Source organism: Maniola jurtina, chromosome 22 (genome assembly GCF_905333055.1).
Source record: "Maniola jurtina chromosome 22, ilManJurt1.1, whole genome shotgun sequence".
NCBI lineage: Eukaryota > Metazoa > Arthropoda > Insecta > Lepidoptera > Nymphalidae > Maniola > Maniola jurtina.
This window is the reverse complement of record NC_060050.1, coordinates 4421606-4435308: the sequence shown is the minus strand read 5'-3', so window position 1 is coordinate 4435308 and position 13703 is coordinate 4421606. Positions and strand designations below refer to the sequence as shown.

Genomic DNA, 13703 nt, shown 5'->3' with positions numbered 1-13703 from the left:
AATCTAGCAACATTTTGAAAAATGTCTAGCAACTGGGAAAGCTAGCAGTTGGCAACAGTGACTCTTAGAGCCCTCGCCAGCCTCGTTGACCCAGAAAGCCTGAAACTCTACTTGTTCTAAACTACATACATTTATGGGAAAGAAATCGGGGCCGCATTTCTCCGCCGGGAGGGTCGTTATTGCCTATTGTAACTATTTGTAAATAGTAAGTCAAATTGTATCGCTTATATTTATACAGGCTGCGATACGATTTAGTATGTTTAAGGAACTCCCTGACGTAGTGGTGAATGCTGTGGTCTTGTAAGTGGGAGGTCCCCGGTTCAATTCCCTTAGAGAATTCATCATTTTTAAATTATCTCTGGGCTGCTCTGGCTTCGGCCGTGGTTAGTTGCCATTTTCGCCAGGTGATTTATTTAGCGTTCTGGAACGATGCTTCGTAGAAACTGATTAGGGGTATGGTTTTAATTAAACTGCCATACTGATTCCAATTTAACTCATATCTTTGACAACTTTGTTAAAGCCACCATTGTCATCGAAAAGAAATATTAACTTGCTCTCTTAATTTTACTAGTATGAGTGTTCCAGAAAGTTTCTTAAATATTCCCTAAGTTAAAAGACCTTGAAGACGGCTCCCTAATTTTGCGATATTTATCTTGCTCACGAATCTTGCATATTAACATAACTCATTTTATAACGAACTTTCATAATATGAATATTAAAGTTTTTTTTTGTCGTGAAATTATCTAACCAAGAATTTTAATAAAGAAGCCAATTTTTAGTAGGAGTTTTAGATTTGTGGGAATATAAACTCATCAAAATAAACCTTGACTCGAAATATATCAAATTATATTGTGTGGATGTACCAAATTTAGCAGACCTTGGTACCACACAGCTTTCAATCTTAGTACAAAATAATAATGAAACTGATCTACAAACAAAAGCAAAATTGATTGTAGTTCCGTAAAAGTTTCTTGAAGAAATTGTTAGGGTCAAGGCATATAGGGCGTCAATCCTTCATTAAATGAAACATCCAATTAAGCAAATAGAAAACAATGTTCGCCAAATCAAACATTCCAATCAGAGATCCGCAGATACGTTAACACACGCCAAGGGACTTTCACCGACAAAAATCAATTGTTTTCTCCAAGTACTCAGAACGTCACTAAGGGCAAATGGCATTAGAGTAGAAAGCCTGCAACTAGGCACAATTTTCCTTTTAGGCCCTTCGCTCACGTCTTAAAAATTGGTGACCGATTTTTATCGGTAAAAATTTCAATACAGATTCCAATATTGAAATGCACCGAAGTTTTGTAAGACGTGTGCGTTTAAATATTGCAATCTGTATGTTTCAGTTTTTGCCGACACAAAAATCGGTAACCGATTGTCAGACGTGGGCGGAGTGCCTTAGTTTGACACCAATTTTATGAGAGTGATACAAATCGTCGATACACGAATGTTGGCTTGCAAAAGTTTTTATATCAAGTTTAACTTGATTCAAGTAGGAGAATAGGATTTTTTACACAATCCATACTAATATTATAAATGCGAAAGTATGTCTGTCTGTCTGTCTCCTAGCTTTTGACAGCCCAACAGTTACCGATTTTGATGAAATTTGGTACAGTGTTAGCTTACGTCCCCTGGAATAGGCTACTTTTTATCCCGGAAAATGAAGAGTTCCCACGGGATTTTCAAAGATCCATCCGTCTAACCGATTTATGTTTGACACTGAGATAGCTTGCGTCCCGAAAATTGACGTAGGCAACTTTTTATCCCGGAAAAGCAAAGAGTTCCCACGGGATTTAAAAAAAACCTGAATCCACGCAATCCACGAAGTCGCGGGTATCATCTAGTCATCAATAAAACATCATCGTCAACCAATAGATGTCCAAAGATCTCTTGTAGGGACTTCCACACGCCACGGCCTTTTTCTTTTCGCATCGCAATTTCACACAGAGGTTTCCTTTATAATGTACCTAGACAAGGAATAATGACGGATTTTTTGAAATCCCCATGTCGATAAGGATAATTATATTTTTTACCCAGCTAATAGCAGCGGGCGATCGCTAGCAATATTCATCATTTCATCATTTTACGAAAATAAATTGTTGAAATGAAATGAAATAAAATATTGTAAAAAGCTTGCAGTAGGGCTATTATATCCAGTTGAATAAAATTCCCTAAAACAACAGATAGCAAAAATAATTACATCTCTACCAACACCTCTACGCTCTTTAATCGATCAATAACTCATTACTCCCTAAAACAGCACCTATACCTTTATTGGTTGGATATGCCTTATCTTACTTTGGCTTGATTTTTTTTTAAACTTTTGCAACCAAAATAGGTACAAGTAAGTACGAATAAAACTTAAAACTAAAACGACAGTGAATTATACAAGATTGGTTCTCATATTACTCAGCGAAAAGTAGAGCGCCGAAATAGATTTTTAAATTAAATTTTTATGCAGGAGTGCGATTAGGCTTCATGTTTTTGTAATAGTTGAATTAATGAATATTGGACATGTGAAAATTTGTACGATATCATTTGCCATTTTATTGTATTTTAGTGTAGCAAAGAGTAATATGCCTAAGCTCTGTTTAAAATCTAATTCTGATTTTGTTTAAAGCTTCTGCTGAGATTTATGTATTCGTAAGATTAGGAAAAGTTCTCCTTTAAGTGGCTAAGCATTCCGGTTCTTTTCCTAAGTAGAAATTAATTAGCGATGTAATAAGTACTTCATATAGTCGCATTACCTACTCCTAGCGGTTCCTTATACCTCGTCCATACGGATTGAAGCCAGACAAAGTTTAAAATCCCCGTTTTAACTACCCCTTAGAGGTTGAATTTTCAAAAAAGCAGCGGCGTTTTTGAAAATTCCTAGCAGGTATCTACGTCATAATAGCTATCTCTATCTGCATGCCTTTCAGCCTGATCCTGTAGTTTGAGCTATGCATTGATAGATTAGTCAGTCAGTTTTCTTTTGATATACATATTTAGACCAAGGTGGGATTTCCTATAGCCTAATAAATGTTACTTGAGAGGTAGGCTAGAAATCTCCTTAGGTACAAAAATAATTCGCTCTCGATTTGATTTTATCCGCTTAGTTCCAATATTTATGGGAAGCAAACAATCATAAACTACCGCTGCGATAAATGTAACTTAAATTACTGTTTAAACGAAATCTAGTTTTCAAGGCTAACAACACTCTGAAATAATAAATCAACATAATATTATCTAGACTCAAGCACTTACTGTAGTTATTTAAGATCAATTCACCTGTATTTATTGCGAGTTATTAAAATTTACGAGTAAAGGACGGTTAGTTGTACCTTATCGGTATGATGTTAGTCATAATATTATTACGGTCTTCCATAACAAGCACTGAGGAGTTTAAAATGCCAATGTGTCATACGCGTCGCACGCACGTTACTGTGTGTTTGCACCAAAAAATACTAAACACTAGCTGATGCCCGCGACTTCTTTACCGTAGATATAAGTATTTAAAAATCCCGTGGGAACTCATTGATTTTCTGGGATAAAAAGTAGCCTATGTGTTAATCCAGGGTATAATCTGTCTCCATACCAAACAGCGAAATCAATCCAGTAGTTTTCGCGTGAAAGAGTAACAAACATCCATACATCCATACATACACACTTTCCCCTTTATAATATTAGTGTGCTAGGATGTATTTGTTTGGCTTGTCGTTTACACTGTTGAAAATCCGGTAAATTCTTTGACAGATTTCAAGATTTGATGAAATATCAAACAAGTTACCTACCAACAAAGTAAGAGCTCTACTCACGACACTGCGGCAGGGCCATTCTAGGAGGCAACTAGATTCGAAGCATTCTAGGGTGGTCCATACACATGGGTCTTCCGGTCAGTGGATTCGCGGACGTGAAAGAAAATTCGTGTCGGAGCGTCAAAACACCAATGTTCAAAATGCGAATAGTTCATCTACAATCTACAATAGTTTAATATACAAATTACGTTTGTATAAGAGAAACTTCTATTAAAGCAGCTCGCAACAATAGGCCCTAAAAGATTTCACAACCATCGAACCAATTAAAAACAATGCAATCATTTTAGGTATGAACTTGCTTGAAGCGCGAATATTAAAGCAGTGTTTCTTTCTTTTTCCAGGACCGGATCAGTAAAACACAACAAGCGCAACGAGAAAGCAAGGCAACAGAACCCGCAAAATGTGACCACCGACCGATGCACCAAAACCCAAAAGCCAATATAATCTTCATATTCATGAGTCTTGCTTCAAGATTACATGATTAAGAGCACACTATTTATTCTATATTTAACTTTAACATAACGAATCTAGTCGCCGTAGTTCTTTTAAAACGAAGCAATTTAGACATTAATAAGAGTAAAGCAAGACTTAGTACAAAGAGAAGAGACAGTACAAAGGACCAACGGGAAGCCTAATGTTGATTTAAGAAAATAAATTGATTAAATTAGAACGTTCCCGAAGACTCCAGTCAAGATGTCCACAAGTGAGTATCAACCTTTACTAATTTATAATAATCGTGAGCATACATTGTAATGACTATAAATACTCGTGTATTTAGTCGATGTAGCAACCTATACTTATAATGGAGATCACTCACGATAGTTAAAACGTCAAAAAAAGATTCCGACGAATTGAGAACCTCCTCCTTTTTGCGAAGTCGGTTAATAACATCATATATTGTATTTCATGCTGAGGACTTAACGTCGTTAAAGTTTTAACAGCATGTAAGCTATTTTTTGGTGGTTTTAACATTTCGAACCCATTCGCTAGAGAATCTAAAGATGAGTTGTTCAACCAATGAGAAACAAGAAAACTTTCAACAGAACTGTTAAAGAAATAAAAAGTAACTGCACGGTATTCATAAAACAACCCAAATCTCTGAAAACAGCTAGTTTTTTTGCTCTCCTGTAAAATTGCAATTTTAACTTATGTGGTGTTAGAACGCGATGATATTATGTCATTCCCACAAAACACACCACACTCAATCCTATGCTTTCTTTACTTAGCCACTTCACACCACCCTCTTTATATTGTAGATCCATCTTGGGAGGTGCACCAAACTATATTTACGTGTACATGCAATCTCCACTCTTGAACTTTGAACCTCAAAGGCTTTCCCTCCTACGACAAGCATGACCTGCCCACTGCTAGTTCAATTTGCATAGTGACCTTGGTTATCCTGCAGATGTCTTCAATTTATTATTCTTCAGATCGAGAAACTTCCATAATATACCTAGTCCTCTCCATGGCTAGTTAAGCTACTTTTATGGGTCAAGCTATTTGTCAGTGTCTACATGTCCATTTTTTCTTTGAAAATATCCAATTTGAGAGGGCTCTCTCCGTCACTCGTTTCATACAATAGTTCCAATTTTATTTGAATACTAAGCAACCAAAGTCCATGAAATTTTGCAGACATATTCTAGAAACTAATATCTATGTCTGTGGTTTTCCAGATTTCTGTTAAAATATTCGGTTTCGAAGTTACGCGGTCTTAAAAAGTTTCATACAAATCTTTGAGCCCCTGTAATTTTAAAACTACATATTTTTAGAAAAATCTAAAACACCACAGACTCAGATATTAGTTTCTAGAATATGTCTGCAAAATTTCATAGACTTTGGTTGCTTAGTATTCAAATGAAATTGGAACTACGATTGTATTAAACGAGTGACGGAGAGAGCCCTGTTAACAACATTTCATGTTAAGAAGTGGCCTCGTCCTTTTACATTAACCTTAATGTCGTCGAACCGGAAAATGATAGTAATTCGAAGGTTGAAAAGTACGAGAAAGATAATAATTTAAATAATTTAAAATATTTTAATGATAACGCGTACTAGAATCAGCCCGATCAGGTCTTGATGTAGGTGTATCTAATGATGATTTGAAAAAAAAAGATCGTGTTGGTGTGTTTAAGGCCTTACCTTACCTTAAAAGTAATTGTTGCTTTAATTGCACATTGCATATAGTGTGGTATAGACCTCAATAATTACATTTTTAGAAACGGTACAACTAACAGCCCAAAGAATAATATAAGCTAGCGTTACCATATAGTTGGCTTTACAGGCATACAGAAAATACAAGCCTACTTTGCTTTAATCCGCAATATACAGAAAAAACTATTTAAATTGTGCCAAGTGCCATACACTTCAGGAGATTCTGTGTAAAGAGTGCTAGCTAGGTCTTACTTCAGGTAGTGTTTGAACTTTGTGCCTTTCGTTGAAATCAGTTCTTTCAGTCAACAGCTGTGTGGAAAACAGTTTCAGACTTATAATTAACGTTACTGGGTGCCCACTGCCCATAAAGTCATAGAGCGGTAAATAATTTTTCTGTTTCTTACGAAGCAAAGTAAGTTTGTCGTGCCTTGTCCGCCTTCTACCCAAAATTTTGTACTCTAGCCAGATTGGAATTGGAGTCTTGTGTAGTGTAAGGTTATTTTTAAACATTGATTTGAACTGTCAAAAATTATTAAATTATCTAATGAAGGTAGTTTAGTAAAATCGATGTTTGGCTCATTTGATGTCATACTTTCTGTTGCTAGGAGTTGTTGCTAGGCCAACAAGAGTGAACTTGCATAAATGCGGGTGTTTAGGAGGTTTTTATTTCAGTCTAGGAACGATAATTGCATATTTTCGGCGTTAGGTCGTGAACTGGATAATAAGATGTGATAGGATTCATGCTCTGATTAAATAATTGATTTTGCCATTAGTTTTTTTATATTAAAACTTTCGGATAACCTGTTGAACCTGAGTTCTTCGCGTAGTTTAAGTTTTGGGAGGACATTCCAATAATTCGACTAAAATATTTGAATAATAATAGTTACCTGTTTTTCTAAGTGACGGTTAATAGTAGATACTTATTTATTTCTATATTCGAAGTTTTTTATTTTGCTACAAGCATTTAAGTGTGATCTCATATTATGATACCAAGTGACTTTGTAGCTAGAAATGGAAGTAGGCTTTGAAATGGGTTTGGTAGATTTTTGATACAAGTTAAAGAACTAAATTAACCAAATATAATTCACGTTTCAGGTTACGAGAACTCTGCAAGTGTTTTGAAGAGCAGCTTCTCGTTGTCTTCGCTCCGATCTGCGCCGGCGCCGCCTAACGGCACCGGTGACCAGCTAGAGCGACCGTACCACAGTCTAACAAAAAAGAGGTAATATTACATCAAAGAACTAATATAGAAGAGAGATTGATTTTTCCTTTACTTGTACTATAACACCTACCTACCTACCTGCCTGCCAAATTTCAAGATTCTAGGTCAACGGGAACTGCCCTGTAGATTCTCTTGACAGACACGACAGACGGGCGGGACAGTGACGTGCGTAAACCCCTAACCCCGGGTTACGCATACGGCCAGCGGTGTGCCATGTTACATACAGTTCCATACATTACAACGCAATGGTACGCGCTACGTCTACGCTTACGCAGCCTGTGTGAACGAGCTATAAGGGTTCCGTTTTCCTTTTGAGGTACAGAACCCTAACCCTATGTTTCGTCACATAGGGTTAAAGAAAAAAGAAAAAAAAATTCCGACGAATTGAGAACCTCCTCCTTTTTGAAGTCGATTAATAAAAGCTTATAAGTTTTGATCCGTTAATTTGGTCTTTGTTTTTCATGTTTCAGGAAGGAGCCATGTCGAGAAGCGTGGAGGCGTAGCTGGGGCAGTGCAGCCAGCGGCGGCAGCGCAGGCGACGACCTGTGGCCGCTGCTGCAGCACCACTATGAGTACATCATGGACAACCAGATCATCGACAGCTGTAAGGTATGTCTCTGCACTATTTAGTCATTGCATCATCCATACTTAATATTATGCTATGGGTTGTCTGTCTGTCTGCTAGCTTTTCACAGCTCAACGGTTGAACCGATTTTGATGAAATTGGAACAGAACTAGCTTACATCCCTATATAGGCTACTTTTTATCCCGAAAAAGAATTCGCACGGGATTCTTAAATATGGGTATGGCAATTTTCGTTAAACCCATACTACATACTCTTTTGTTTTCTACACGGCATCGTACCGGAACGCTAAATCGCTTGGCGGCACGGCTTTGCCGGTAGGGTGGTAACTAGCCACGGCCAAAGCCTACCACCAGACAATTTAACTAAACTTCCAAGCTATTTAGTGATATACATAGTCTATTTCTCACCAAAAGTACCTAGTTTATTATAATAACTATATGTCTAATCTAACATATTCGTAACCTAAAACCTTATTCCTTTCTCGTTCCAGGAGGCAAACGGCGAGCTGTTGTCAAACAATTCGTCAGTATTGCAGAACAATCCACGGCTCCTCAACCCTACGTCGAGCTTCAACAGGCAGTGGTCGCTGAGTCAGCTCATATCGGAGTTCAGTGAACTCTGCCGCTGGCTCACGCACGTCCAAGAGGAGATATATTCTAGTCCCGAAAACCTGTCCAGCAGGAAGTTGAGAATGGTAAGATAGCACTATCCAATATCTTCAAATTGTTAAACACAAGCTAAGCAAAAAAGCTAAGGGTTTAATAGACATTGGTCGCTGAGTCAGCTCATAACAAAGTCAAAGATATATTCTAGAAAACCGAAAACCTGTCCAACAGGAAGTTAAGAATGCTAAGATTGTGCACTAGTTTATTTTAGTCTCCAAATCAATGTAATTTCGTTGAGCTTAAAGTCCAACAGACAGTTGTTGAGTCAGCTGAGATCAGAGTTCAGTGAATTCTGCCGTTGGCTTACGCACGTCTTAAAGGAGATATACTTCAGATCCGAAAGATATATTCTAGTTCCTGCCCAGTAGAAAGTTAACAATGATGAGATTTTGCACCATTTTATTCTAGTCCCCAAACCAAGGTACTTAAGTTGAGCTAAGGGTTAAACATACAGTGGTCTCTCTGTACTCTTGTCTTAAAGGTATTTAGGTTATACGGAAATACGGAGGGTGGAAGGGCATTCCACAATACACACTTTGAAATGAAATCAAATCAAATGAAAATTTATTTATCTAATTTAAGTACATGCGTTTCGTGGAGTCCTGGCCCCTAAACTTTAGCGGCTCGTATCAGAAACGTTGAGCAAAAAGGTACAAGTAGATTGGACGTCGACCACATCAGCCAACGTTCATGGTTTCTCCCTTTGCTGTGGTAGAATACATTTTTTTTTAATTTTTTATTCACAATAGGCAAGCGCTTGACCACAATCACACCTGATGAAAAGTGATGATGTGGTCTAAGATGGGACGCGTTTACCTAGAAGGTGCCTATTCACTCTTGTTTTAAAGATACCCGGATTGTAATTGCAATAATAAATGTATTTCTACTTGTAATGTTTCAGAACCGAATGTCGGAGCTGGTTTCGGTGGAGCCTCGCCGCGCCAAGTTCATGGAGCAGGCAACAGCGATTCTTGATCGCATCCCGGAAGCTGCGGCGGAGGTAAAAAGATTTCCATATTATACTTTCCTATAAAGGCACAATAATTCATTTACGTTACACATCACTGTTTAGGGTTTGGAAAATATGCATGTGGACCTTTCGGTAGAATCTACCGGTTTTTCTATAGAAAAACCGGTAGATCCGGAGCAAATTAGCTGTGATGGTACCATCAGCCAGACCTACAGATATCATATGAGTGTAACCTGCAGATAGACATACAGACAAACAAGTGAATCTATAAGAGTTCCGTTTTATTTCATTCGGACGTATGGAACCATGAAAAAATGAATTTTAATAGATAGTTTCAGTACTGCGTGTTTTTGACATGCATATCAAGCGTACGTATCAGGTGTATATACGTTCTACCCTCAAGGGATTTTTCACAAAAAATTATCCGCTTTCCACGACGCCTGCGCCTGCGCTTTCGAACACGCTCTTATGTAGTATAGAAGCAGGCGTTATTTTGCGGAAGTCCATAATATACAAGGAATCAAAAGCTTAATTTGCTATAATCCGCTAAACCAAACAAATCTGTATATAAAACAAATTATAAAATCACTTTGCAATTAGGCATTGTAAGGTTTACATCTCCTGAGGATGTCCGGTGTCGGAGCGAAACGTGCGTCGAGGGGTTTTGGGATTTGTGTGGTGCTGTGTGGTGGTGGTGCATATGGCTTGCTTGGTGGCTTGCTTTTTCTGCACGTTTATCAGTGGGAGGGCGGGTGGTGGATGTTGCACCATACAGATTTGTCTGGTTTAGCGGATTATAGCATATTAAGCTTTTGATTCCTTGTACGCTCTTACGTTTCTAGACTAAAAAGAACATTTTGTATTTGATCTATGTTGGTGTTTGACCTATGTTGGTGTTTGCTTGGCAGGTGACGTGGCGGATGGAGCACTTGAACGTGAAGTGGGAAAGCCTGCGCCTTCTGCTCAGTCCCGAGCAACTGAACCGCGACGGGGACTGTTCCGATACTGTCGGTTAGTTCTATTTGTATCGTATTAAACGGTTGCTTCTATGAGAAACAAATGCAAAATAGGTGGCACTAATGTTTGAAACAAAAAACTTAAAGCAATCCGAACGTGCGGCTCTTATGGTGAAGCTCTCGTAGTATGCGATCAGCTTAAAGGCGTTAAAGCCATAAAATCGTGTTCGTTTATTTTCCTTCACCGTTAAGGCCGATTCACACCAATTGAGTATGCAGCACGTACACCCGTGACACGTGCATAGTGACACGCGTTAATCCGTAGACATAACTGCACGCATTACGTCTATGCGAATGTTCACACCACGCTAGCGGTATGCCATGTCTCATACAGTTCCATACATTACAAAGCAAAGGTACGCGCTACGTCAACGCTAACGCAGCCTGTGTGAACGAGCTATTAAAGTCTGTACTGATAATGTCTTAAATACTTAATCACACATAACTCCGACAAGTTGAGGTGTGTGCCCGGGATCGAACCCCTGACCTTGGGAGTAGGAGGTGTATGTCTTAACGATTAGGCTATCATGGCTTTTATTTTATAGATACAGCACACGAACTCCGGTGCCTACGACGCTGGCTGCACAGTATGGAGGGTCGCCTTCCGCCGCCGGCCTTAGGAGCGGCGCGCGCGGCGCCCTACCACGAGCTCATGCGGAAGCTTAGCGAACATCAGGTCAGTGAACCTTATACCTTATAATATGTTCTACTACGTGGACTAAAAAGATATGCAAAGCATATGAAAGTAGCAATTCAAACGAATTCGTAAGATGTAAATCTGCAGTGCGTGATTTCGCGCTGCTAAGCGTCTTGTTGCTCTAAGGAAATGTGTTGCGCCGCAAATTACGTTCCTAGTTTAGACTAGTGGGACAACGAGACGCTGTGCAGTTTTAAGTTTTGGACCTTGAGCCTTTAGCACACCGATATAATTGCATGTTTTTAGTTTACTTAATATTTAGCAAGAAACAGTTAAAAATTATTTTGCTATAATCCGCCAACAGGATAAATCTGTATGGTCAAACATGCAGTTACAAGCTAAGCACCGCTTACCTCCCCAACCAAGCAATAAAGCCAAGTTCCCAAGCAAGCACTGCCAGACAAATGCACATACCTACCACGTGCGAATGCGTTGTCTTTGTGTCATCATGTATTTATAGTTTTGCCTACGGTGTATACAGACTACAGTACAACAAATGAAATAAGGTGTTAGGCAAACCAAAATCCTTGTCTCTAGTAATGCAGGTAGCTATTTTAGGCATTGTCCTATTTTTATTTGCATCGAGTAGACCACGACGTATGAAATCAAAAGTGCAACCTGTGATGTTATAGCAATTACTGTACCGCCTGACAAAACTACTTTAGCAATGCCTACTCCATGTAAATAATTGTACAAGTTAAGATAGGTGCTTTGGTTAGCGCCTGTCAATGACTCTCGCGCAGTTTTGCAAAACTGGATTTCATGACTTACTAGGTTTTACGTGCGTTGGGTCTGACTATGTATGGTAATGGTCTATGAGGCTAATTTTCTGCATGCAATGCATAATATACGATGTGCCTTTTACCTACGTACTACTATTTGATTTCCAACATCTTTGCTATTACACTTTGTAAGGCAAGTCAAGCTGTGTTCTCATAATAGGTATGCAAGGTATGTAACCATGTAACTACGAATACTGATTGTTTTCGCTATCTACCTTATTACGTTAGGAGTATTCACGTAAAGGTTTCATACAGCATCAGGTCTATGACAGCATCGTAGCTAATAAGTGGAACTCTGAAAATACCGAAAACAATAAGTAGACCTACATACTCATGAAAATGATTGTTTTTAAAGCATTTTAGTCATGGTCTTTTCCATGCACATCAATAGTAGGAAGGAAAAATAACAATGAGTTGCATTACTAAAGGGGGTTTCGCAAAGGTACGTATGTCTGGTACGGCAAATGTTTATGGGCGGTGACAATAATCACTTAGCATCATGCAGGGGATCCGCATGCTCGTTTGCTCGTTACATTTATTTAAAAAGGTAATTCAAATCCAAAGATAATATGTCCTCAGATATGTTTTATGTAGATAATCTACGTAGATCGCTAGATTGTTCTATCACCGCACTCATCCGATCCGAGTCCGTGAAAATACGGATTTAAAAAACTCGGACCGAATTCGGATATTGCTTTCCCACTAATCCGATCTCTGAACAAAATCCAAGTTATTCAGTTGACATCTTTGACATATCTACGTCATATACCTATTTGATCCGAGGCATATCCGAGATATTCTCACGGATGACGGAGAGAACTCGGATGACGGAAGTCGAGAGCTAGTTCGTAAGCTACCATACAAATAGTTCTATGACGACTTCGGGACTAGGTATTTTCACGGATTAGGATCGGATGCAGTGCGTAATCGTCCTTATGATACTTAAAATAATGAATATTGTGTGTGATTTAAATTGGTGATTATAATAACGATGATGATGATAATTCCACTCCACTCATCGTCACTCCACCGATGGACATAGGTCTCTTGTAGGGACTTCCATACGCCGCAGTCTTGCGCCGCCTTAAGAGGGGTCTCTCCGTCACTCGCTCCATACAAACGTAGTTCGTCTCTCATTTGAATACTAACCAATCATACTCAATGGAATTTTCTAGAAACGTTCCGGGTACTAATACCTATGCCTGTGGTTTTCCAGATTTCCGTTAAAATATTCGGTTTCAAAGTTACGCGGTCTTGAAAATTCATATACAAATCTTTGAGCCCCTGTAATTTTAAAACTACATATTTTTAGAAAAATCTAAAACACCACAGGCACAGATATTAGTTTCTAGAATATGTCTGCAAAATTTCATGGACTTTGGTTGCTTAATATTCAAATGAAATTGGGACTACGAATGTATGGAATAAGTGACGGAGAGAGCCCTGTTAATGCGATTTGTTTGATGTCGTCTACCCATCCAGTTGTCTTCACACTTCCAATGCTGCGCTTTCCGATGCAAATTCGTCATTCTACCTTATTTAAACTATAAACTCACTTATTTATACCTACTTTGTATTCCGTACGTGTTATTTGATAAAAAAAAGAAAAGCTGTACAAATAGAATTACACAATGTATTTGCAGCAATGCGTAGCCCGTTGTTAGCTATTTAGATTGGTATCGTTTTGCGTACCTATTTCTTACATGCATTTCACTTGTACCGATCTTATCAATACACTTGTTTTGTTTCTCTCGATATAATTTATGCATAAACACATAATATGAATACCAGTCATAGCTTAGTGACTAGTG

General features: G+C 38.4%; 1 protein-coding gene across 4 annotated transcripts in view; it reads left to right on the top strand.

Annotated features, from left to right (window-relative positions):
• Window positions 1-13703, top strand: part of LOC123876796 — a 354107-nt gene that overhangs the window by 141798 nt on the left and 198606 nt on the right. For all 4 annotated transcript variants that reach the window (XM_045923148.1, XM_045923147.1, XM_045923150.1 and 1 more), the window contains 7 exons: window positions 4145-4506; window positions 7050-7176; window positions 7647-7785; window positions 8253-8456; window positions 9329-9427; window positions 10306-10408; window positions 10959-11089. In XM_045923148.1, the coding sequence (XP_045779104.1) occupies window positions 4497-4506; window positions 7050-7176; window positions 7647-7785; window positions 8253-8456; window positions 9329-9427; window positions 10306-10408; window positions 10959-11089 (813 nt within the window). In that variant the 5' untranslated portion in view covers window positions 4145-4496. The remainder of the gene's footprint in view (window positions 1-4144; window positions 4507-7049; window positions 7177-7646; window positions 7786-8252; window positions 8457-9328; window positions 9428-10305; window positions 10409-10958; window positions 11090-13703) is intronic.